This window comes from Musca vetustissima, unplaced genomic scaffold (genome assembly GCF_032173495.1).
Source record: "Musca vetustissima isolate MV318-11 ecotype Yass unplaced genomic scaffold, APGP_CSIRO_Mvet_v1 utg5860, whole genome shotgun sequence".
In the NCBI taxonomy this organism is placed as follows: domain Eukaryota; kingdom Metazoa; phylum Arthropoda; class Insecta; order Diptera; family Muscidae; genus Musca; species Musca vetustissima.
In genome coordinates, this window is record NW_026878953.1 from 165,086 (window position 1) to 192,807 (window position 27,722).

The 27,722-nt window shown below is 38.1% G+C and overlaps 2 protein-coding genes across 2 annotated transcripts in view; both read left to right on the forward strand.

Annotated features, from left to right (window-relative positions):
* The window catches only part of LOC133323746 (UPF0047 protein YjbQ), a 37,032-nt gene extending 12,869 nt beyond the window's left edge, over positions 1–24,163 (forward strand). Inside the window, exons 2-4 of the mRNA XM_061532668.1 lie at positions 23,630–23,684; positions 23,755–23,836; positions 23,908–24,163. Of these exons, the coding sequence (XP_061388652.1) occupies positions 23,630–23,684; positions 23,755–23,836; positions 23,908–24,123 (353 nt within the window). The 3' untranslated portion in view covers positions 24,124–24,163. The remainder of the gene's footprint in view (positions 1–23,629; positions 23,685–23,754; positions 23,837–23,907) is intronic.
* A 104-nt stretch (positions 24,164–24,267) lies between these two features.
* Positions 24,268–27,435, forward strand: LOC133323744 (uncharacterized). The gene is made up of 3 exons (XM_061532666.1): positions 24,268–24,697; positions 24,875–26,335; positions 26,498–27,435. Exons 1-3 carry the CDS (start codon positions 24,268–24,270, stop codon positions 27,433–27,435), a joined length of 2,829 nt encoding a protein of 942 aa, XP_061388650.1.
* Positions 27,436–27,722: the final 287 nt, after the last annotated feature.

Sequence of the window (27,722 nt, forward strand, 5' to 3'; positions counted from 1 at the left end):
GTTTAAAAAATCCACGCCTTGTTTTGGTCCTTAAAAAATATTGTTTAAAAAATCCACGCCTTGTTTGAGTCCTGGAAAAATAATCTTTAAAAAATCCACGCCTTGTTTGAGTCCTGGAAAAATAATCTTTAAAAAATCCACGCTTTGCTTGAGTCCTGGAAAAATAATCTTTAAAAAATCCACGCCTTGTTGGAGCCCTTGAAAAATATCCTTTAAAAAATTCACAAAGTGTATCTCAATTATCCAAAATCCATTTACATCAACTCAGCCATCCTAGCATGTCATCATCAGTATAAAGCCAATTCATTTTCCTATGGCAAGGTGTATTTCAAGCAGATCATTGACTTACTTTAGCTGGTCATCAAGATTGCTGGTGCTCCTGCAACTGATGATGATGACGATAACAATAGATGATGATGATGATTATTAGGGGCATGTGCGTTCAGCTTACCTTTCATCTCACCAAATTGAGATGGTTTTTTTTTTGAAATTTTAGAGGCATTGAGAGATACACTTTAAAAAATTGGCACATTTTTTAAAGTAAATGTAAGGAAAATACGATAATTTTGACAACATTTTAATTCCGATCTTCCGATTAGAACGTTGTTGTTTTATTTTAATAACACATGTCTAATTTTTTATGCAATTTTGTTTTTACAAAATTTTTCCTAGTGTATTTTGCCTCATGTGGATATTTGACCGACCATTCGAAGTGACTAAAAACAAAAATCCATTTTAATTATCCACATCAGTATTTGCCAATACAGCAAGAGGCGACAGCAGCAGCATCAATAGCATCACAATGTAGGGTGCGAACTAAACTTTCATGTGGCTTAAATCAACAAATCTGCTGCTACTCTCTGTCATTTATTACAGTTTTGTGAGTGAGTGTGTGTGCAGCAATAATAATCGCACTATCATCATCATCATCAGATTCATCGACAGCCCAGAGCATTGAAGCAACGAACATAATCAATTGAGGTCGAGACATATTTATTGATTTGACTTCCTTTTGGCTCCCTCCCTCTTTCTCTCTTTATGGCTCTTCAGCTACTGCTAGAACCGGTCATTCATTTGTATGCTTTATGCATCCGATGTTGTTGTTCCCATTTCTCTAACATTTCGTTTCTATCCATAATGAATGCTCCTTTAAGAAACAATGCGTTGGAAGAGAGGGTCGGGAACCTCCACTGAATTTGAAAGCAATTGCAGCGAAGTAATTTGGATGCTTTGCTTTGAACGTGTTTTGTATTTTTTGAGCGATTCGCATTGGCGTTTGGTTATTAGAAAATACAGAAAATCATGACCAAATATCGATACGAATATAACATTGAAAAAAAGCGAAATGATAATATATACAAAAACAAGTGCAAAAAGCGTTAAGTTCGGTCGGGGCGAACTTTGGATACATACATAACGGATTTAGGTAATCCATTATGTACACCTAATATAAATTTCAGAAATTTTTAATGGAGATTTTTCCTAAAATCTGGAAACTACAAAGCCAGGACTGATACTAATAGAGTAGAGTATAAAATCCCCAAACTACTGCAATTTAGATTGCAAAGTTATATGAGCCTATGCCTAAAGGGGGACCAATATTGATTACCTAGTGTAGGAATTATCGAATATTTGAGGTAATCATTATATGAGGGCTATGCCTAATTAATGACCGATATATTTCAATTTCGAACCCAATATTTTAGTTATGTATCTCAATTCTTCCCTTCAGGAGGTATCATTATATGGAGGAGATGCCTAAATGCCTGATGATATACATGAAATACAAATTTCAGAAATTTTTATGGTTATTTTTCCCAAAAACCCCAAAAAGTGGACCGGTATTGACGACGCATCTTAGGATGGAACATCCCCGAAATGCTGCAATTTAGAGGTTACAGTTATATAAGACCATCGCCACAGGTTTTATTTCGGGAGGTTGGGTGGAAGCTGCTGGTTCAATATGAAATTTTTCATTGCAGAAAAAAAATGTGTATGAGTACGTCCCTGGAGGTGATACATAAAGCGGGACCAATATTGATTACATCGTGTAGGAATTACCGAACATTTGAAGTTATCATTATATGAAGTGCTATGCTTAATTTAGTACTGATATAGCTCAATTTCGAAGCTAAAATTTTTGGCATCACAATAACTTCATCTACGCTAAATATTAAAAATACCGAAAATCGGTAGGTATCATTGCATGGGGACTAGACCTAATTGCGGGCTGATATAGTTCTTTCTCGAACATCACGTTCTATTTTTTATATCCATATCCTCCGCAGGTAGAATGATTACAACAAAGTCTTAGAAACCAACACTAAACGCGGAACAAATCAGATAACTATTTTAATATAAAGAAGGGGGTTATATGGGGACTACCCCTAAAAAGGGGTGGGGGTGTCGTACCCTTAAATTGGGGCTAACCGAAATTGACCTATATTTATAATTTTTATTGGAGGGATTTTCTACCCAATAAGAACTCGAAGTACTAAATTACAGTCAATTCGGTCGAAAAATACGATAAGAACCCCCAAAATACCGAAAATTGGGGGTGCCCTTGTATGGGGGCTATCCGAAAAAATGGGCACATATTTATAATTTTTAGTAGGAAGATTTGCTACCCAATAAGAACTCAAAGTACCAAATTTAAGCGAATTCAGTTTAAAAAATGCGCTCAAGAACTTCAAAATACCGAAAAATGGGGGTACCCTTATATGGGGGCTATCCGAATGGACCTATATTTATTCTTTTTATTAGGGAAATCTGCTACCCAGTAAGAACTCAAGGTATCAAATTTCAGCGAATTCGGTCGAAAAATGCGATCAAAACCCCCAAAATACCGAAAATTGGGAATATCCTTATATGGGGGCTATCCGAAAAAATGGACCCATATTTATAATTTGTAGTAGGGAGATTTGCTACCCAATAATAACTCAAAGTACCAAATTTCAGCAAAGCAAGAACCTCAAAATACCGAAAAGGGTACCCTAATATGGGAGCTATGCCTAAACAGGGACCGATGTAGCCCATCATCGAACTTGACCTGCGTGCCTTGACCTGACAAATGACGACTCTATGTAAAGTTTTGGCGATCAATCTCAATTCGTTTAGACGCTACAGTGATTACAACAGACAGACGGACATGCTTAAATCGTCATAGAATTTTACGCTGATCAAGAATTTATATACTTTATAGGGTCGGAAATGATTATTTCGATGCGTTACAAACGGAAAAACAAAACTAATATACACTCCATACTATGGTGGGGGGTATAAAAAATCCGAAATGAAATGATTACTGATAACATTGGATACAAAAAAAAAAAAAAAAAAAAATCCGAAAAATTAAATAATTTTTTTCAAGGACCAACAGATGATCTCATACATACATTTTTTCAAGGACCAACACAAGGCGTTGATTTAAAAAAAAATATTTGCAAGGACTAAAAGGACGAGGACTTTTTAAATAATTTTTTTAAGGACCAATACAAGGCGTGGATTTTTTAAATAAATTATTTTTAAAGGATATTAGTTTGAGGTTCTTTGGAGCGTGGATACAAATGATATTTTTTAAAATATATACCCTTCACCACACTGTGGTACAGGGTATTATGTCTTTGTGCATATGTTCCTTTTGAGAATGTGCATAGAATCACTTTCTGAGTCGATTTATGCATGTCCGTCCGTCTGTTGGTGTTAAATTGTAAACAAAGTACAGGTCGCATTTATAATCCGATTTTAATAAAATTTGGCACAGCTCATTTGTTTCGCCCAAGGACGAACCCTATTGAAATTGGGAAAAATCGGTTCAGATTTAGATATAGCTCCTATTTGGCAAAACGTACTGAATTGAGCCTAGAGTGATGTCTGCCAAGTTTCGAGAAAATCGGTCCAGATTTAGATATAGCTCCCATATATAGTTTCCTCCTATTTCATGTAAATGGTGCACCAAAGTCCCTATATATCTTTCGATTTGCACTAAATTGGGCGTAACGTATTGAAGTGAGCCTAGAGTGATGTCTGCCAAGTTTCGAGTAAATCGGTCCAGATTTAGATATAGCTTCCATATATATTTTCGTCCGATTTCATGCAAATGGTGCACCAAAATCCACATATATCTTTCGATTTGCACGAAATTTGGCATAGCGTACTGAATTTAGTCCAGAATGTTGTGCGCCAAGTTTCTTGAAAATCGTTTGAGATTCAGATATAGCTCTCTTATATTATAGATTGATTTTAAGTAATTGACGCACCAAGGAACCAATATATGACTGATAGGAACAAAACTTACTGAAATTAGTATAACCTAACCTGTGACAAATTTCGTTGAAATCGGTTCATATTTGGATATAGTTTCCATATATATATATATATATATATGTTCGTCCGATTTTAAGTAAATTGTGCATAGAATAACGTAGTTCCGTTTTCTAGAAGTACAGACATTGGCCAACGTTTGAAGTCGATTTACATACATTGTAACAAATAAATGACATGTTTATGGATAGATCTAGGTAGATTCGCACTTAGATAAATATCACATATTTTCATTGTGAATTTTTTGAAATTTTTAAAAGTGTTTTTTCATGAACATTTTATTTTTTATATTGAGACCTCATGTTATACTATTTTATTTTACATCTATTTGAATTTATCTACTACTGATGTTGGGATGCTGTATAAATATCAGTCTACCATTTATTCATTTGACATCATTTTCTTTATTATTTATTATCATTTACTTACGACTAAAAGTGTCACAAATCTACACACACACACATGAACCATCGCGGACGAACATTCGAAAGAGCAATGATAACCACATATAACTATGTCATATAAATTTATTTATAGAAATTAAGTATGCATAAGTTTTTATGGTCCATTGACTTAATCTGTTTCCACGTCCAACACCCAATCACCCCCTTAAGGAGTGATTTTTTTTGTTCAACATCGACATTTGATTATCTCTATTCGACTCTAAGAAAGGAATTTCGTGAAGATAGGGGTTCATATCTCTATAGGCGTGAATTTTTTAAAAATATTTTTTCATGCGTCAATACAAGGCGTGGATTTTTTAGAAATTTTTAAAAATTATTTTTAAGGGTCAACAATAGGAGCGGAAATTTTAAGGCGTGGATTTTTTAAAAATATTTTTTATGGGCCAACAATAGGCGCGGAAATGAAAATACCAACATCATCACTCCTGCAATACACAACACTCTCCCGCCACACTTCTTCCCACTGATACATCACATCTTGAATATATTATTTTCCTGAGTGTTGTGAAATAACCGCAGCTGACACGCATAGAAAAGGAAGCCAAAAACAACAACAACATGGACAAGACAGCAAACAAATGGAAAATTGAATTTGTTGGGACAATGTCGTCATCATTGTTGTTGCTGTTGTTCTTGTTGTGATTACCATTGTTGTTGGCATAGCATCACAGTGTTGGGAATGTTTATATTGGTGGTCACTGAATGTTTGGCATTGCGTGGGTGTTTCAGTTTTTTCAAGACGTCATTTGGTCTATGTTCATAGAGTTTTAGAGATGAGTATAATAGACCGTGTGTTCTGGAGAGATAATTTTTTCGAAATTCAATTTATTGCATCATATAGTATTAATTATAATCTTGTGGCGTATGAGTAATATTAATTCGCATTTAGAGGCATTACTTATACGACCCATATAATTCAATGCATATTAAAGACATGCGATTTCTAATACGTCACAACAAAAATATTCAATATTCTCAGCACCATCATGAACTTGCCGTATATAACCTCCTCCACAGTCGTCGTCATTTTGTCTACGAAAGTTTTTTTCTTTCTTTTTTGTTTGTCGATTGTTTTGTATTACAGGAGACTACCTTCGTGTTACTGAATGGGAAATAATAACCCGAGAACAAAACAAAAGAGAGCAAAAAAATTTGCTAAAGCAGACAAAAATAGCTGCAGGAGATATTTTTGTACAGGAAAACTATAAAGGAAGTTAAGAAACCAAAACAAAAATATCTACCCTAACCTCTCCAAAAAAAAAGAAAACTAGGTAGTAACGACATATCCTCACCCACACGTACGATATGTAGAAAACAAAAGTATGTGTTTTTGAATAGGATACTCACACAAACACACCAGGTAAACAGATGTATAGGGAATAAATGCGGGTCATTTTTTTTAAATATTTTTTCAAGCTTCAATACAAGGCATGGGATTTTTAAACATATTTTTTCAAAGCGTGGATTTTTTAAACGTAGAGGATGATAGATACCGTAGGGGATGATACCAATAGATACCAAGCAACGGCTCTGATTGGCTTTAACATGGCGAAGTCCAGGCTTATCTTGGTCCCTCTTTCATCTCAATTGTGGACACTGACCTCCCCGTGGTGTCACCTGGGGTAGCTATTTTTCATCACTTGTTGAAATAGTGAGCTAATATGTGCCGCGAGTTCACCCATAAGAACTATAAAAAAATGGATTGAGGCGTCGGGTTAGTTGCCCACACTCGGAATACCGAACCAAGTATGAAAATGCAAAGAAAAAGAAAACCAAACCCCCCTAATGTTGACGACCCCTGCAAACGTATAAAGGACCACGATCTGCAAATCTGTACTTGGAATGTGCGAACATTGTACAGTACAGGCGCAGTTTTCGCTTTGGCAGATTTACTCAAGAAGTACAAAGCCGATATTATTGCCTTACAGGAAATGCGATGGAAAGGGACTGGCGTAATTAAATCAGATGCTTACGCCCTGTATTATAGCTGTCATGAAACGAGACCTCGCCTTCAGATTCGCTTCAACGAAGTTCTTCTACGTCAGTCTTATCTGCGCCCATGCTCCGACCGAAGACAAAGATGAGCAGACCAAAGACATATTTTACCTGCGCCTAGAAACAGCATATGATCGCTGCCCTGGCCATGACAATAAAATTCTGCTAGGAGATTTTAATGCAAAAATCGGAAGGGAAAATATCTTTGGCCCACCGTTGGAAAATTCAGCCTTCATGAACAAACATCCGACAGCGGAATGAGGTTGATTCACTTCGCGGCAGCAAAAAACATGGTAGTTAACAGTACCAGATTCAAGCATCTCGATTTCTGGATCGAGCATCTCGATTTCCTGGATTTCTCCTGATCAAGCAAGGAGAAATCAAATTGACCATGTTGTGATAGACGGAATGCATTCCTCCAGTGTTTTAGACGTTTGATCGATACGAGGAGGGAATATCGATTAGGACCATTACCTTGTGGCAGCCAAGGTTCGCACCCGTCTTAATGTAGCAGCAAATGTTTCCGTGTTACATTTGCGTCGAAAAGCTGCAAACACAACAAGTAGCAGAGGCCTACTCCGCTCAACTTACCCACCTGATTGACGAAAGCACTTCTTGTCCCGATAATTGTATAGAAGCACAATGGCAAATAATTGCTCACTCCCTACAAACTGCAGCAAAACCAACACTTGGGTACCAAAAACGACCACCAAGAAACACATGGTACGATCAGGAGTGTCGTAATGCTACTGATGTGAAAAACGCAGCGTATAGGACAACAACACGTAATGTGATGGAGAATTGTCGGGAGAAAAGGAGAGAGGAGAAACGTGTTTTCAGAAAAAAGAAGAAAGAACAAGAAAAACGTGAGCGTGAGTAAATTGAGATGTACAGGAGCCAGAATGAATTCCGAAGATTTTACCAACGAAGGTTTTGTACCTTCGGTTTGGTGCAGGTACATCCTCCTGTAGAGATGAAGAAGGTAACCTGGACAGATACATACAGCGTGCTGAGGATCTGGAAGGAGCATTTTGAAAAACTTCTAGTATCAAATAGTAGCTGTGAAGAGGATACCCCAGAACCAATAATAGATGATAGTATAGAGTGTATACCACCTATATGAGGTCATAAAAGCAATTAATCGGCTCAAGAACAATAAAGCAGCAGGTGCCGATGGGTTACAAGCCGAACTATTCAAGACTGGTGGTCAGATGCTGGTCAGGAGCATGCACCAGCTGATTAGTATAATTTGGCTAGAGCAATGCATGGAACCTCAGCATCCTGTGTCCCGTGCACAAAAAATGAGACAGGCGATATGTGTTAATTGTAGAGGAATTAGTCTCTTTACCATCGTATATATAAAGTGCTATCCAGCGTGCTGTGTGAACGACTGAAGCCGATGGTCAATGACATTATTGGACCATACCAATGCGGCTTCAGACGTAGCAAATCCACCATTGACAAGATTTGCACTCTACGCCAAATCCTGGAAAGACCCACGAAAAACACATCGTAAGGATTTTTTAAAAATAGTTTTTTAAGGACATCTCTGGGCATTTATTTTAAAAAATATTGTTTTCAAGTGCCAACAATAGGCCGGTCGTCTATAAAACTTACGTATATTGTCATCTCTAACATTGTTGTATTTATTTTGCATACGTATGTATGTGTGTTTTTGGTTACATTGTTTCACAACCCAACACCATTCTATAAAACTTACGTATATTGTCATCTCTAACATTGTTGTATTTATTTTGCATACGTATGTATGTGTGTTTTTGGTTACATTGTTTCACAACCCAACACCCATTCACTTTTGTGGCACCTTAATTTCCACATTTATTGTTTTGTTGTTTTCACATCAAGAATTGTGGCTCTAAAAAACAACAGCAACAACAACAAAATGTTTGCATAAAAATTAAAATGAAGTTAATTTTCTTTACGTAATGTTTTATTCTCGCCTTTCCTCTTTCCGTCTCTCGTTTTTTCTCATTATTTATGCAACAATTTCAATTATATTCAAATAGAAGTGAAAAAAAATGAAAAACAAAGACTGGGAAATGCATGAAAAAGGATAATTCATACAATGAACTCATACACGTATGTGTGTGTCTACGTGACTATACATATGTGTGTGTGTGTGGACATATGCAAAGAGGGCATCACTTGACACGAACAGGAATTGACTTACAAATTCCGTAGTTTTTTTTTTTTGTTTTTCTTGTTGTCAGACAACAAATGAATGGCGAATGACGATTTAACCACCGTTTAAATAATTAAAGAACATTAGCTGTGAACATAATTAAATAAATTATTTATGTATGTTTTATATGTATATGTGTTTTGTTAATGTGCATACTCACTTCACTATTCTCCATTAAATTACAAGCATGGGATATTTTAAAGACCACAACAAGGCGTGGATTTTTAAAAATATTTTTTCAATATTTAAAAAAAAAATAATATTTCAAAGACCAGTATGAGGCGTGGATTTTTAAAAAAATTGTTTTCAAGGAGGTGTCGATTTTTAAAAAAATATTTTGTAAGGGCCAGTTTGAGGCGTGGATTTTTAAAAAATATTTTTTCACGGAGGTGTCGATTTTTAAATTTTTTTTGTAAGGGCCAGTATGAGGCGTGGATTTTTAAAAAAATGTTTTTTCAAGGAGGTGTCGATTTTTAAAAAAATATTTTGTAAGGGCCAGTATGAGGCGTGGATTTTTAAAAAATATTTTTTCAAGGAGGTGTCGATTTTTAAAATTTTTTTTTTGTAAGGGCCAGTATGAGGCGTGGATTTTTAAAAAATATTTTTTCAAGGAGGTGTCGATTTTTAAAAAAAATATTTTGTAAGGGCCAGTATGAGGCGTGGATTTTTAAAAAAATATTTTTTTCAAGGAGGTGTCGATTTTTAAAAAAATATTTTGTAAGGGCCAGTATGAGGCGTGGATTTTTAAAAAATATTTTTTCAAGGAGGTGTCGATTTTTAAAAAAATATTTTGTAAGGGCCAGTATGAGGCGTGGATTTTTAAAAAATATTTTTTCAAGGAGGTGTCGATTTTTAAAAAAATATTTTGTAAGGGCCAGTATGAGGCGTGGATTTTTAAAAAATATTTTTTTCAAGGAGGTGTCGATTTTTAAAAAAATATTTTGTAAGGGCCAGTATGAGGCGTGGATTTTTAAAAAATATTTTTTCAAGGAGGTGTCGATTTTTTAAAAAAAAATATTTTGTAATGGCCAGTATGAGGCGTGGATTTTTAAAAAAATATTTTTTCAAGGAGGTGTCGATTTTTTAAAGAAATATTTTGTAAGGGCCAGTATGAGGCGTGGATTTTTAAAAAATATTTTTTCAAGGAGGTGTCGATTTTTTAAAAAAAAATATTTTGTAAGGGCCAGTATGAGGCGTGGATTTTTTAAAAATATTTCTGCAAGGACCAGTATGAGGTGTCGATTTAAAAAAAAATATTTTGTAGGGGCCAGTATGAGGCGTGGTTTTTTAAAAATATTTCTGCAAGGACCAGTATGAGGTGTCGATTTTTAAAAAAAATATTTTGTAAGGGCCAGTATGGGGCGTGGATTTTTTAAAAATATTTCTGCAAGGACCAGTATGAGGTGTCGATTTAAAAAAAATATTTTGTAAGGGCCAGTATGAGGCGTGGATTTTTTAAAAATATTTCTGATCCAGCTTCAGATTCATATAACGGCACGGGTAGTATCAGCGTCTTGTAAAGTGTGAGTTTGGTCTGCCGAGAGGTGGGGCCTTGTTTCTAAACTGCTTACTTAGACCATAATAGCATCTGTTGGCCATCACAACCCTTCTCCGAATTTCAAAACTGATGTCATTCGTTTTATTTATGGCGGTACCAAGGTATATAAAATCTTTAACTACCTCGAAGCTGTAGTTCTTAAGTTCCACAGTTGGTCCAAGTCTACTGGACGTTTTGCGCGTTGATGCCATCAGTTTGGTCTTCTCGCCGTTTACTGCCAGACCCACATTGGAAGACTCCTTCTCAATTTGTTCAAAGGTGACTGTAACTGCTCGCAATGTTCGACCCATCATGTCGATGTCATCGGCGTGGGCGAGTAACAAGTGTTGTTTGGTGTACAGAGTGCCATTTCTGTTCACCTTTGCCTCTCGTAAGACCTTTTCCAGCAGAATGTTAAAAAGGTCTCACGTTCCGACTTTAACTGCTGATTTTGTGCCACATAAAGTTATCCTGCATAGCCGTATTAATTTTGCAGGAATGCCGAACGTAGACATGGCTTTAAACACTTCCGAAGGGATAAGGGCTGGTATGTGTCGATGTGTTTTTCGTGGGTCTTTTCCAGGACTTGGCGCAGAGTGAAAATCTGGTCAATGGTGGATTTGCCAGGTCTGAAGCCGCATTGGAATGGTCCAATAATGTCATTGACCATTGGCTTCAATCGTTCACACGGCACACTGGATAGCACTTTATATGCGATGGCAAGAAGGCTAATTCCTCTATAGTTGGCACATATCGTCTTGTCTCATTTTTTGTGCACGGGACGCAGGATGCTGAGGTTCGAATCATTGAGGTTCGCCGCTACTAATTGATACCAGAAGTTTTTCAAAATGCTCCTTCCAGATCCTCAGCACGCTTTCTGTATTTGTCACCAGGTTTCCTTCTTCATCTCTACAGGAGGATGTGCCTGCATCAAAACCTTCAATTTGGTGTTTTACCGGTTGGTAAAATTTCCGGACTTCATTCTGACTCCTGTACATCTCGATTTGCTCACGCTCACGTTTTTCTTGTTCTTTCGTCTTTTTTCCGAAAACACGTTTCTCCTCGTTACGTGTTGCTACTGTCTGCAGGGTTGCCCTATACGCTGCGTTTTTCGCCTCAATACCATTACGACATTCCGACCATTACGACACTCCTCTTGGCGGTGGTTTTTTGTACCCAAGTGTTGTTTTTGCTGCAGTTTGTAGGGAGTGGGCAATTCTTTGCCATTGTGCTTCTATACTATTATCGGGACAATAAGGGTCTCTGCTACCAGTTGTGTTTGCAGCTTTTTGACGTCGAGTTTCCCTGTTACATTAGATCGCACCTTTGCGAACCTTGGCTGCCACAAGGTAATGGTCCGAATCGATATTCGCTCCTCGTATCGATCAAACGTCTAAAACACTGAACGAATGCCTTCCGTCTTTCGCAACATGGTCAATTTGATTTCTCGTTGCTTGATCAGGAGAAATCCAAGTGGCCTTTTGTATATCGAGATGCTTGAATCTGGTGCTGCTAACTACCATGTTTTTTGCTGCCGCGAAATCATTTCTTCATGGAGGCTGAATTTTCCGACGGTGGGGCCATAGTACAGATTCGCAGATCGTGGTCCTTTATACGTTTGCGGGAGTCGTAAACATTTTCCTTTGATTTTTCATAGTAGGAGGGGTTTTCCGAGTGTGGGCAACTAACCCGACGCCTCAACCCAATTTTTTATAGTTCTTATGGGTGAACTCGCGGCACATATTAGCTCACTATTTCAATGGAAGATGAAAATAGTTACCCCAGGTGACACCACGGGAAGGTCAGTGTCCACAATTGAAATGAAAGAGGGACCAAGATAAGCCTGGACTTCGTCATGTTAAAGCCAATCAGAGCCGTTGCTTGATATCTATCATCCCCTACGTCATAAAAATAGTCCCAAATAAAACGCAACATATCGATTCACATATCCATTTTAACATGAAATTAAGAAAAATCAACAGTAGGAAATATGGGAGTGTGGAAAGCATTACATCAATCCGTCACTTTGCCATCACTTCAGCTGCATTTTTGCTGTTCTTCTACTAGACTTTACGCATACAATTTCTTGTGCAGCTCACATGCATTCCGAATGGTGGTAACATATTTTTTATGACGGTTAATTCCATAACTAACCAGCCAGCCAACCAACGAAGCGTAAAGTGTTCGTTTTCAGTCATAACTGTCTGTCTCATCGGCCTCGTTCTTGTTGGATTTTTTTTGTTCGCCAGAGGTTGGGAGTACGGGAAAGAGGTTGGTATTTTTTTTTTAATATAATAACATGCAGCAGTTTTTATTTTCATTCATATTTTTGCCACTTTTACCACTTTTGGAGGCAGCAACACTTGATTTTTGTTGTTGTTATTATTATTATTTTAACGAAAAAATTTATGAAATTTATTTCAGTTAATCTGTGCTGAAAGTGCGGCAACACACACACACAAACTCATTATACTCATCTTCACATCTCAACATGACGACGCTATAGCTCAACACAAATCAAGCTAACATTCGGCGGCTAGTGAGCTAGGTAGCTAACCAGCTCAGTCAGCTTGCAAAACCAAGTAGCAAAACTACAGCTGCCAGACAGTCAGACATGAGCGGTGTACTTGAGTGCACTTTTGGCTAAAAAAGTTGTCAGATTTCATTTTTCAAAACTAAAAAAAATCTGAAACGAAATGTGTGAACATTTTCATTTATTTTTTGTTGTTGTTGGTGTTTTATTTAGTAATGCACCATTTATTTTCACTAAGGCTTAGTTAATTTATTCATACTGGTGGGAGTAATAAAATTGCGAAATTTATTAATTTATTTTTTTTTAATTTGTGATAAGAGGATGATAGATATTAATGGTCATTGAAAAAATATCCTTTAAAAAATCCACGCCTTGTTGGAGTCCTTGAAAAAATATTCTTTAAAAAATCCACGCCTTGTTGGAGTCCTTGAAAAAATATTCCTTAAAAAATCCACGCCTTGTTGGAGTCCCTGAAAAAATATTCTTTAAAAAATCCACGCCTTGTTGGAGTCCTTGAAAAAATATTCTTTAAAAAATCCACGCCTTGTTGGAGTCCTTGAAAAAATATTCTTTAAAAAATCCACGCCTTGTTGGAGTCCTTGAAAAAATATTCTTTAAAAAATCCACGCCTTGTTGGAGTCCTTGAAAAAATATTCTTTAAAAAATCCACGCCTTGTTGGAGTCCTTGAAAAAATATTCTTTAAAAAATCCACGCCTTGTTGGAGTCCTTGAAAAAATATTCTTTAAAAAATCCACGCCTTGTTGGAGTCCTTGAAAAAATATTCTTTAAAAAATCCACGCCTTGTTGGAGTCCTTGAAAAAATATTCTTTAAAAAATCCACGCCTTGTTGGAGTCCTTGAAAAAATATTCTTTAAAAAATCCACGCCTTGTTGGAGTCCTTGAAAAAATATTCTTTAAAAAATCCACGCCTTGTTGGAGTCCTTGAAAAAATATTCTTTAAAAAATCCACGCCTTGTTGGAGTCCTTGAAAAAATATTCTTTAAAAAATCCACGCCTTGTTGGAGTCCTTAAAAAATATTCTTTAAAAAATCCACGCCTTGTTGGAGTCCTTAAAAAAAATATTCTTTAAAAAATCCACGCCTTCTTGGAGTCCTTAAAAAATATTCTTTAAAAAAAACACGCCTCGGAAGGGGTTAATATACACATTCTGCGATTGTGTCAGATTTTATAAATGCATTTCTAAAGACTTTTTAAAACAGAGAGTTCGGTTTCATCATTTTATGCTGCGATTACACGCACGTAGCCGTTGGAACGCAACAAACAGTGACGTTTATTAGCGTTTCGTTCGTTGCGGAACGAATAAGAAATATTATTTTTTTGCTTTTAATATTTTTTTTGTATTATCGGATGCTTATAAAGTCAATGTCTTACTCCATAGGCTGAGAGTTAGCACATTTTATTCCTGACATGAGGGAATCAGACTTTCACTTTAATATTGATATTTTTGAGCCATATGTGTGGATTTTTGAGGAATATTTTTCGAGGGCCATTAGAGGCTTAATCATGAATATTTAAAGAACCATAGGAATATTTTTTCCTGGTATCTGAGAGCGAATTTGCTCTGAGAGATCTGATCATGTCAAAAGTAAAAAATTCCGATCCTTATCCCCGATTTTCCCACACAATTGTTGAATGAACACAATTTTATTTTCCCGAAGTTTTATTTTGTTTCACAGGAATTAAAACGAATAATAATAACAACTACAACAACATTCATCATAAACAATTAACAGTCGTTGTTGTTGGCATTGTTGCATGCAGTTCCTATTTTTTTTTTTAATTTTTATTTCATTATTAATACAGCATGACGTTGAGGTTTTACGCTTTTACCTTTTCTTGTTGTTGTAGTGGATTCGACGTGGTCCGACAGCTGCCTGCAGGACCTGTTGTATGTGCGTGGATATTTGTAATCCTACGGGCAATATATATTCAGTTTGGTTGAAGTCATTTTTATTTCTTCGTTTTTTTTTTCTGGCAACGTAATCCTGCAAACAGGAGAGAGAGCACAGTGGTTTCTATAGGAATTTAAAATAAAATATTTTTTTTAAATCCACGACTTGTGGTCCCTAAAAAATTTTTTTTTAAAAACCACGCCTTGTTGTGGTGCTCCAAAAAATATTTTTTTAAAATCATCCTGCAAACAGGAGAGGAAGCACAGTGGTTTCTATAGAAGGGTTATAGGGTTACTTACCCACTCTCGGAAAACCCAGCCTACTATGAAAAAGCAAAGAAAAAGAAAACCCAACCCCCCAAAAATATAAAGGACCACGATCTGCGAATCTGCACTTGAAATGTGCGCACGTTGTATAGAACAGTGTTCGCTTGGCGGATGTACTCAAGAAGTACAAAGCCGATATTATTGCCCTACAGGAAATGCGATGGAAAAGGACTGGCGTAAGTAAATCAGATGATGCAGATACCAAGCAAAGGCTGTTATTGGCTTTGACATGGTGAAGTCCAGGTTTATCACTCCAGTGAATCTCCTTCCCATCGCATATAAAGTGCTATCCAGCGCACTGTGTGTACGACTGAAACCAATGGTCAGTGGCCCATGCCGGTGTCAGACCTGGCAAATCCACCATTGACCAGATTTTCATTCTGCGCCAAATCCTGGAAAAAAATCCACGAAAAACACATCGACACGTACCATCTATTCGTCGACTATAAAGCCGCATTTGACAGCCCTATCCGTTCATGTATAAAGAGCTATAAAAAACGGGGAATAACTTTAACTGGCACAAGATCAGCAGTTAAAGTCGGAATGGACCTCTCGGAAAACCGAGGATTCAGACACGATGACACGTGTGACCTTTTTAACAAGCTGGAAAAGAAAAAGAAAACCAGAAGTGGCACTCTGTACACCAAACAACACCTGTTAATCGTCTACGCCGATGACATCGACATAATGGGTCGAACATTGAGAGCGGTAACAGCCACCTTTGAACAAATTGAAAAGGAGTCTGCCAAAGTGGATCTGGCAGTGAACGACGATAAGACCAAGCTGATGGTATTAACGCGAAAAACGTCCAGTAGACTCGAACCAACTGTGGAACTTGAGAACTGCAGCTTTGAGGTAGTCAAAGATTTTATATACTTTGTTACCGCCATAAATAAAACGAATGACTTTAGTTTTGAAATTCGGAGAAGGAAAGTGATGGCCAACCGATGCAACTATGGTCTGAGCAAACAACTCAAAAGCAAGCCACCAGACCAAACTTACACTCTACAAGTCGGTGATACTACCCGTGCTATTATCTGGATCTAAATCATGGGTACTTACGCAAGCAGATGAGACAGCTTTTGGAGTGCGGAAAATTTATGGTTAATCTGAGACGGTGAATAGGCCTTTTCTCCAGATTCACTTTTGTAGATGAACGAATTGCTATAATCCGTATAAAAGCGAAGTTCTTCTACATCAAGTACGCCTTGTTGATGACCTTGAAAATATTTAAAAAAATCCACGCCTTGTGGAGGACCTTGAAAATATTCTTAAAAATCCACGCCTTGTTGAGGACCTTGAAAATATTCTTAAAAAATCCACGCCCTGTTAAGGACTTTGAAAATATTCTTAAAAAATTCACGCCTTGTTGAGGACCTTGAAAATATTCTTAAAAAATCCACGCCTTTGAGGACCTTGAAAATATTTTTAAAAAATTCACGCATTTTGTAGACCCTTGTAAATGTTTTTTTTTTAATCCAGTGTTGGTGTTAGGAAAAATATTTGAAATCACTGTGTTCCAATATAGAATCCTTTTTGGCTTGCTCCTGGTGTTCGGCTGTCACCATCAACATTGTCGTCATCATTCCCAACTATAGTTTGTTGTTGTTATTGTAAGTTTTGCTGTTGTTGTTGTTATTGCTTCCAAAGTGTAACACCTTTTGTCATAATGTAATTAACAACAACTTTTTTGTGGGTGGATGGACGGGCTGGTGTGTGCGTCTGGGTGTACTGGGCCCGGAATGGGTTCGGTTGGCCGCCTGGGTTCGGTTGGCTGGCTAGTTGACTGCCTATGGCTCGAATAGTGATGACATAAATTACAAACAATTGCTGGTGTTGCAACCTCATCGTCATTGTTACCGATTCTAGGAAGTCGTTCTTTTTTGTTTTTGGGGGGGCGTAGTGGATGATGGTGGGGTTGTTATTGTTGTTGATCGTAGTACTCTGGATGTCATTGTCGTTAGTGTTGTTCAATCCTTAACGTGAAATGTTTACACACTTTTTTCATTCATTCATTTATTGCTTACCAGAGTAGAGGATTTTTTTTTTTGTTGAAAGTTTTTTTTTTGTTATGCACTGGAGGCGTTATAAAAGAATGTTGCGAGTAACTGAATCGTAGTGGGCCAGGGGTGTTGCTGTAGTGGTTAGTTGGGTGCGTGTAGGTGTAATTCTACTTTTTTGTTCTTTTCCATTTTTTCTTCCGTCCTTCCATTTTTCTGATATTGAAATATGCCAAGCTAATTAATCTCTCTGGAGTTGTTGAAGTTATCACCTGGGGGAGGGCCAATGATGACAGAAGAAGGTTGCCCTGTAGATGGGTTTGGGTTTACAAGGTAGCAGCAGTTGTTGGTGCTGTTATTATCCCTTTGTGTGCGTGTTAATTTAATTATAGTTGTTGCCGTTGCTAGTTTATTAAACAAACAAATTGTCATAATGTCTACATTCCTGTTTGGACATAAAAATGACAATTTCTTGACCACTTTTTGGGTTATTGTCGTCGGTGATAATAAATTCTGATGATAACGAATGTCCTGTTTCTCTTTCATGTACTATTCCTTTGTGTGTGAGTGTGTAATGTGTTATCGACATACTTGTTGTTGTCGTTGTTCTATATGGTCACAAGTATTTTGTGGTAATTACAAGTGTTTAACTAATTCTAATTTGCTCTCCAAATGTCTGGGGACAAATTTCAAAACATTAGCATAGATACTCAGTCCACCATAAGATAATTGTGAGGTTAAGTCATTTCCATGATTTTTGGAGTATGAGATTAACAATGACCTGGATTTTTTTTAGATAATTCCTCAGGCCTAACAAGGCGTGGATTTTTTAAAGAATATTTTCTCAATGCCTCAGCAAGGCGTGGATATTTTAAAGAATATTTTCTCAATGCCTCAGCAAGGCGTGGATATTTTAAATAATATTTTCTCAATGCCTCAGCAAGGCGTGGATATTTTAAAGAATATTTTCTCAATGCCTCAGCAAGGCGTGGATTTTTTTTAAGAATATTTTCTCAATGCTTCAGCAAGGCGTGGATTTTTTAAAGAATATTTTCTCAATGCCTCACCAAGGCGTGGATTTTTTTTAAAGAATATTTTCTCAATGCCTCAGCAAGGCGTGGATATTTTAAAGAATATTTTCTCAATGCCTCAGCAAGGCGTGGATTTTTTTTAAAGAATATTTTCTCAATGCCTCAGCAAGGCGTGGATTTTTTTTAAAGAATATTTTCTCAATGCCTCAGCAAGGCGTGGATTTTTTTAAAGAATATTTTCTCAATGCCTCAGCAAGGCGTGGATTTTTTTTAAAGAATATTTTCTCAATGCCTCAGCAAGGCGTGGATTTTTTTTAAAGAATATTTTCTCAATGCTTCAGCAAGGCGTGGATTTTTTTTAAAGAATATTTTCTCAATGCCTCAGCAAGGCGTGGATTTTTTTTAAAGAATATTTTCTCAATGCCTCAGCAAGGCGTGGATTTTTTTTAAAGAATATTTTCTCAATGCCTCAGCAAGGCGTGGATTTTTTTTAAAGAATATTTTCTCAATGCCTCAGCAAGGCGTGGATTTTTTTTTAAAGAATATTTTCTCAATGCCTCAGCAAGGCGTGGATTTTTTTTAAAGAATATTTTCTCAATGCCTCAGCAAGGCGTGGATTTTTTTTAAAGAATATTTTCTCAATGCCTCAGCAAGGCGTGGATTTTTTTTAAAGAATATTTTCTCAATGCCTCAGCAAGGCGTGGATTTTTTTTAAAGAATATTTTCTCAATGCCTCAGCAAGGCGTGGATTTTTTTTTAAAGAATATTTTCTCAATGCCTCAGCAAGGCGTGGATTTTTTTTAAAGAATATTTTCTCAATGCCTCAGCAAAGCGTGGATTTTTTTTAAAGAATATTTTCTCAATGCCTCAGCAAGGCGTGGATATTTTCTCAGGCCTAACAAGGACCTTACCCGATCTATTATTATTTATATGTCCCGATCTATTATACTCTCATCTCGTTAGACCCTTTTGACTGAATTTTCCCCCCAAAACATTTTATTACCAACTTCTGACTTATTTTTCACACATTTAAAGACTTATTTTCCCACATCGACAAAACTTAAAATATAAGTAGCTATTAACATAGTCGCATACATACATACATGCATATGTATGCCAAAGAGAGTATGTGTCTTGGTTATTGCATGTACAGATGACAGCTGTTGTTGTATATATAGGCATATATGTAAATTGCAGAATGATATACATTTTTATATAAAAGTGTGTGTGCTGTAAGAGGTGTATGACTGGTAAAGACCTTGAGCTTTATAAATGATTTACACTCGAGGAAATAAGAACAGTTTATATATTTTTTGTACAATTCGAAGACAAGTAAAATGAATACGGGTAATAAAAGACCGAAAAGGCGTGGGTTTTTTAAGAATATTCTTGTATGGACCCTCAAGGCGTGGATTTTTTAAGGAATATTTTTGTAAGGACCCTCAGGGCGTGAATTTTTTAAAGAATATTTTTGAAAGGACCCTCAGGGCGTGGATTTTTTAAAGAATATTTTTGTAAGGACCCTCAAGGCGTGGATTTTTTAAAGAATATTTTTGTAAGGACCCTCAGGGCGTGAATTTTTTAAAGAATATTTCTGTAAGGACCCTCAAAGCGTGGATTTTTTAAAGAATATTTTTGTAAGGACCCTCAAGGCGTGGATTTTTTAAAGAATATTTTTGTAAGCACCCTCAGGGCGTGAATTTTTTAAAGAATATTTTTGTAAGGACCCTCAAAGCGTTGATTTTTTAAAGAATATTTTTGTAAGGACCCTCAAGGCGTGGATTTTTTAAAGAATATTTTTGTAAGGACCCTCAGGGCGTGAATTTTTTAAAGAATATTTTTGTAAGGACCTTTAAGGCGTTGATTTTTTGAAGAATATTTTTGTAAGGATCCCCAAGGCGTGGATTTTTTAAAGAATATTTTTGTAAGGACCCTCAAGGCGTGGATTTTTTAAAGAATATTTTTGTAAGGACCCTCAAGGCGTGGATTTTTTAAGGAATATTTTTGTAAGGACCCTCAAGGCGTGGATTTTTTAAGGAATTTTTTTGTAAGGACCCTCAAGGCGTGGATTTTTTAAGGAATTTTTTTGTAAGGACTTTTAAGGTTTTTAAAGAATATTTTTTAAGAACCACATGTAACATTTCTTATCGAAAGAAACCCTTTAGAAGTCCATCGTTACCAGTGAATGGTCTCTTATCTACACAAGTCCTTCCGAACTTTTTCGTCCCAAGAAAATCTCAAAAAATATCCTCTATGCATATTTGCTCGATCCTTCACCAACATTTTCTCCTTGAGCGTATCCATTTTTTGTACGTCAGTTATGTGTTGTACATCTATAATACACCAGGCAGGTTAAAAGCAAAATATATATGCATGTGGGTCAATGTCATTCGACTAAAGTGACACATTATTCAAGCCAATACTTAATTGACGGAACTTACAAAAGAATTTGCGCAGTAAAGAACAAGAAGAAATAGCAACAACCGAACCAAACCGAACAACAAAAACTATTAAAGGAAATGCCAAGAAATACGGAATACAACAACAACAGCAAGAATATCAAATAAAGAAGTGATTAAACAGTTGTAATTTTTCTTGTTGTTGTTTTTAGTTTTTTTTTTGTGAAGACGAATATTTAATTACTTCGATATGACAGTTAAAGTTTATTGTGAAGTAAAGAAAGAAACATTTATTAATAGAAAAATTATTCAAAGGCGGAATGAGAGGAGTAGATTTACACGAACCGGAAATGGTTCATATTTTCTTAGTGGAGAATTTATGGGTGAAGAAGAAAATTAGAAGGTCACATCCAACACTTGTTATATTTGTAAAGTATTCTAAACATAATAACATTTTTATATTGGACCCTCAATGCATAGATTTATTAAAGAATATTTTTTCAAGGTCTACAATAAGGCGTGGATTTTTTTAAGAATAATTTTTAAGGGCCAGTAGATTTTTTAAAGAATATTTTTTAAGGGCCAGTAGATTTTTTAAAGAATATTTTTTAAAGGCCAGTAGATTTTTTAAATAATATATTTTTTAAGGACAACAATAAGGCATGTATTTTTTAAAGAATATTTTTTTAAGGACTACAATAAGGCGTGGATTTTTTAAAGAATATTTTTCTTGGCCTGGATTTTTTAAAGAATATTTTTCGAGGCCTGGATTTTTTAAAAATATTTTTCGAGGCCTGGATTTTTTAAAGAATATTTTTCGAGGCCTGGAATTATTAAAGAATATTTTTCGAGGCCTTTTTTAAGGATCCTCACGGCATGGATCACCATACCGCTTGGTATCTCTTAGACCGCTACAGCTGTCAGTTTGCTACCTTCCCAAAGAGGGTCCACCTTGTTGATTGTCTTCTTAAGGAATTCCGCAGTGTCCTTAGTGCGACAATTAACAACTTTAACCTCTTTGTATAAGTAGGTTTGGTCAAATCATAGGCTCTGTCGATCAACCTCGTCGCATAGGAAGATGTCCTTCAGATAGCTGTTAACCAGCAACCATTTATCCTCACTGATGATCCCGTCAGGGTCAGCTCGGTCCATAATTGCTACTCGCAGATCATCGGGAACCTCTTGTGGAGCAGCAGAGTCGCTGAGCGCCGTTGTAGGTTTCTGGGCTACCTGCTTTGAAACAGGGTGTTTGGCTTCCACCACACACTCACCGCTCTTGGCAGGTTTCTCCTTCGATGCTACGACCGACGTTAACGAAGCAGAGCCTTTGCAGCCGTTTGTTGTTCCTCCGAGGACCTCATTCTCTTGATAGCCGTGGGCTGTGCCAAGATTTGGCACCCGGGGTTGCAACCGCCGCAGAGATATGCCCAGCCGACGCAGGCGCCTGATTCGCGAACCCTACTTTCGGCACATCCAATAGCAACTGCCCAATTGTAAAAGCTTTGGGTATCGGCTTTAGCAATTTGACAGAGGGTGGATTGACAGAGGATGGTTGTATCTTATCGGTCTTCTTGGAGGCCTTTTTACGGGCTCTCCTTCGGGCCGACTTCGACAGTCCCCTACCTTCCGTCTTTGTGGATGCTGGTGTCTGGGACGAGGGTGGATTGACAGAGGGTGGATGTGTCTTATCGGTCTTCTTGGAGGCCTTTTTTTCGGGGCTCTCCTTCGGGCCGACTTCGACAGTCCCCTACATTCCGTCATTGTTGATGCTGGTGATTGGGACGTTTCAGTACTCAGGGTAAGGGGTGTTGAGGGCTTAGAAGTCTCAGGCATCAGCTTCCTATGTGTATTAGAAACCCCGACAGGTTTATCCTTCTTTGAAGGGACTACCGTGGTGGTCTTAGTACTGGGTCGGAGGATCCTTTCAATCATGAAGTACCTCTTAATATCGTTTGGATAGTTACTGGAGAACTTCCGGATAAATTTGAGGTTCCTCTTGATTAAAAGGAACTCCTTTTCCTTGATGGAGTCGCTGTCCCATCCGATGAATCGGTTGCAGTAGTTAACTGCTCTCCGGTACATTTTCTTGGCAGCGATCTCCTTGGCATCGACTTGCCTAGCAGTTACTGGTACTGATGAATCATCCATCTTATCGACGGGGGTCTCATCAGTACCAGTATCCATTTCGACAGCCAACTGCCTGAGTAGTCTCGCGACATCACTACAGGCCGTGGAGATTGAGTGCAGATCTTCTATCTCGCCAGGGTTTACTTCCCTAGTCAGCAACTGGGAGGTCTCTCCTTGCTTCAGAGGAGACACCATGGTCGCTACCGCGTTTTCCACCGTAGCACTAATCCCTGTAGTTTTCATGATGTTTTCCTCGTTATTAAAATTCGGCTCCATAGAAAGTGCAGTATGTGAGGGATTGAGGTCGACCATGGCATAGCCTCTTACCATGGCAAGGACTTGGCAGCTAAGCCTGAATAAACTTGTTGAGGCGCCCAGGTAACAACAAGGATCCGTTCTAATACAGTCGGGACCCTGACTGCAAACCGTAGAACGCTGATAGGCAAGACGTCGCATGACACCCCAGCGTTAGGGGGGTCACTTTAAAAGGTAGTAACCCAGACCTTTGAGATGGTTATATAGGGGCGCCATTCTCGCCAGGCGCTCGGTCATTTCCTTCGAGACTCTCCCCCTGAGCCCGCTGATTGTCCAATGAATAATATTGGGCTTCTCACCTGTGGATGCGTCCGTTAGCATTCAGCTCTGCTCCCCGAAGGCAGAGGATTCTCAACAGCCTATTTTTTCAAAAATATTTCTTAAGGACTTTTTGTTCGATATATTTAAAGACATTCAAGGATTCGTTTTATTAATTGTAAATTTATTTTGCTTTCTTTCCAGTTTTACACACATCAGCGAGTTTAGCGTTAAATGAAAGTTGGGATCCAGATGTAAGGTAAGTGATCGATTAGAACTCTTGGTTTAGTACAATGTATATTCATTTTGTTCTCTACTATCTCCCACAGAGACGACATGGAAATGATGTTAAACAAAATAGTTCCCGAAGGTCTACCCTATAGGCATTCATGTGAAGGTCCTGATGATATGGTAAGTCATCGCAATTTGTAGTGTTTTTTTTGGCGATTCATTACTAAATTTTTATTATCGTGTCCATTCAGCCTGCCCATGTGAAAGCCTGCTTTCTTGGCAGTTCATTGACAATCCCCATAACCGATGGCAAATTATCCCTGGGCACCTGGCAGGGTGTTTGGTTATGTGAGCATCGCGATCAGGCTGGTTCACGGAAATTGGTGATAACATTAAGCGGGTGTCCGAGAGAAACGGCACGCAGTCCCCTATCACCGGTGTCACCAATTGCCTCCACATCCAGTTAGGGAAGGCCTCGCTCCACCCGTGATAGTCGGTAATCGCGGGGGAGCGACAATAATGAACGCATTTCGTCGTCGTCGTCAAGGAAATTAATTTTGAATAGAAATTTAGCTAATACCAACAATTTAAATACAACTAATAAACTAATGATGATGAATAGGCGTGGCATACAGCAGCAGAATGCCGCCACCGCCTCATCCTCTGATGCAGCCACAACTCCAACAACTAGCGCATTATTAAATGAGAGTAGACAATTGTTGTTGAAGCAGCAATTAAAATTACAATTAAATTTAAATGTTAGTGAAATGATGGATAATTTAAGACGTAGCGTTGATAATGATTACAACAACAGTAAACAAATGCAATCGCAACAATATGATGGTGATCTGAATTGGAATCGGAATCTGAGTTTAACTCGTGTCCAAGAAGTAGAGGAGCAGCAGCAGCAACACGAAATGACCGTGTCTAGACGTAGGGGTAATCATCTGGTGGCTGCCACTGACACAGAGGTGATGATGGTGACAACCAGCAAAGCCAGCTATAATGCCACAGCCAACAATGCCAAAGCCTGCAATGCCCGCCATACCATGCATGCCGCCGCCACCGCAGCCCAGGAGCAGGCGAACGAGAATGGACAAAATAAATTAGATACCGTCACAACAGTGCCTCAATTACAACAAAAATTTAATAAATTTAATATAATAGCCGATGAAATAACAACAACAACAAATGCCGCTGCCGTGACGACAACAATAGGTGCCGCAACAGCAGCAGCAGTGACATTAGCGACAACATCATTTACATCAGCCGGTGTAACAGTTACCACCACTCTCATGACCTCAACGTCATTGTCGTTATCATCATCAGCCGCCGCCGCTGGATCAACAACAACATCAGTAGCAGCAGCAGCAACAACAACAACGTATACATCATTAACACAAAAACAACCATTGAATACGGCATTAGCTAAATTTAATCGAATTATTGACAATACAGTGCCGGTAATAAATAATTATCAACAGCAGCAGCCGCCAACACCATTCCAGGATGCTGCTGGCGACTGCAATACAAAATCACAACAACATGCCCCACATGAACAACATAGCGTAGGGATGCCCATATTAAGTGATAGTTTAAAACGTAGATTGGCCTCACATCATTACACCGACCTCGTTGTAAATAATTCAAAAATTAATTTCTCATACGATAGAAGAACCAATGTGGTAACAAACACCACCACAATAACAACAACAACCACTACAACTACTACATCCCAACCAACACCACCACCACACTCATTATCTCTTAGTAGAATGACAAGAACCACAGATGCATCTTCCTTGATATCTTTGGAGAGCATCGCCACCACCACAATGCCCAAAAAAGTATCAATGGAAGATGGCGAACAAGTAGAAGAAGAACAAGATTCCGCTGAAGATGGTGATGGTGCCAGACGTAGTGATTGGAAACGAAATGATGTTCATTATTTGTTGAAACAATTAAATAGTTTTAGTGATATTGAAGAAATAGAAATTGTTGATATGAAGCAAAAACAGCGTCAGCAACAACAACAACAAAAGCTTATTATTAGAGAACAACAACAACAAGAGCACCATCATCTGCCAAATGCTGCTGCCTCATCCTCCTCCTCGTCCTCCCATCTAATGATGGAGGCAAAAAATTTAACTGTGGCCTTGCCACCCACACCACCTGAACAATGTTATAATAATGTTACTAATGCTTCCTCAGATATAATAGCCCAATTGGATAGTCGTGACAGCCATTACACAAGCTGTAGTGTTCCCTTAACCTCCACCACCACCTCCTCTTCTGCCTTTGCCAATACCCATCCCCCTGTTTCCAGTTTACCTCAATACATTTCTAGCTATTCGGCACATATTTCAGAGCTTACCCAACACTCCTCGTCAACGGAAAGAGTAGCAGACTATGATTCTGAACAGCAGCAGCAGCAACGGCAGAATGATGACATCTATGTTGTTGCAGCACCCACACCCGTGGAAAGCAAGCAACATTCATCATCACCCGCACCCTCACCTTTAGTAGATTCACCCACAGCCACATCACTTGTGATATATTCACCATCGTCACAATCGCACAAAGGTATAAGGCGTTACGCCTCCCTAAATCATCAGCAGCAGCAACAGCAACTGGATGATGAGGATGCGGATAGCCAAATGCATCGTCATCAGTACCATTGTCATAATCGCCAGCATCAATGCTTTCATCCACAACATCACCACCACCACACCCATCATTATCAACAACATCCGTTTGCACACACCAGCGCCCGCCTAACACACGAGCATTATTCCGAGGGATCCATACTGGACTCTGCTGTGGCGGCCCGTGCTGCAGCAGCCTGTGATCCGCTGGCCTTACAACAATTTGTGGATGATTATATATTTCAATCCTGCCATTATTTGGAAACAAATAATTTTGCCGCCAACTATTGCACTGCCATGGTCGAGTCTTCGTCACACGAATTCCGGCCGTCAACCACCACCACCACACGCACCTCCAACGAGGAATACGACGACGAGGAGTGCTACGTTGAGGATCATTCGTCGGCCCATTCGTTTGAGCTGCACGAATGCGAACCGCCCACAGTGATATGCAAGGCACCGGCCCCGCTGCCTGCGGAGCCGCCGATGCCATTACCTATGCGCTCCTCGATGCGTAACTTGGTACCGATAACAACAATGCCTAAACCAGCAGCAGCACTCCAAGCCACCCACACCACCACGACCGCCGCACCACCACACTATACAATGGAGACACGTTTATGTAGCAGCGGTGTACAGACTGATTTAACGGCTTCATCTTTTGCGCAAAGTTTTAGCCTTAGTTCATCCACATCCTCATCGTCGTCGTCGACGGAACAACGTAAACGTAAACAGCCAATATTCAAGTGTTGTTATACGCCACTGGATCGGTGGCGGGAAAAACGGCAACAGCAACAACAAATCGAATTAAAGAAACGCACAAAAACTGTTGGTGTTGTCGGTGAGCAGCAGCAGCAACAGTTGACTACTACACATCACACCATTACTAGCAGCAGCCAGCAGGGTAGCTCCACAACAACAACAACTGCAACACGTTCATGTTTGAAAAACAGCAAAGTCAGTATTGTGACATTAAGCGGTGCTGGCACTTTGGCTGCTGTTTCCGGTTCCTCTGGCCTACACAATACAACCAACACCACCACCACAACTACATTATCATCCTCGGCCGCCGCCATTGTTGTCCATTCACAGCATCATTCTTTACCAACAAAAAATGCACCTTATGCAGTTTGACAAATGCCTTTGAAGCAACATATTTTTTGGTTTTTGGAAAAATGTTGCTTGCTTTCTAGCCATTTATATATAATATACATACATATATATACTCTTACCTTAAACTAAAAACAAACAAACAACAACAAGAACAAAAATACTAAACGATACAACAACAAACACTATATAGTTTTCCTTTTTGTAAAAATTTAAATAAAAAAAAAAATGGAAATTTTTGCCGCCCACTTAAATACAAGAAAAAAAATAAATAAAAAAGAAAAAAAATATCGAGAAAATAAATTACAAAA

Excerpts from the sequence above, each read along its gene's own strand:
- LOC133323744 (XM_061532666.1), top strand. The coding sequence starts at position 24,268 with ATGATGAATAGGCGTGGCATACAGCAGCAGAATGCCGCCACCGCCTCA. Across the intron at positions 24,698-24,874 it reads TGCCAAAGCCTGCAATGCCC|GTGCCGCAACAGCAGCAGCA; the intron begins GCCATACCATGC and ends CGACAACAATAG. Across the intron at positions 26,336-26,497 it reads GCATCGTCATCAGTACCATT|CCTGTGATCCGCTGGCCTTA; the intron begins GTCATAATCGCC and ends GTGCTGCAGCAG.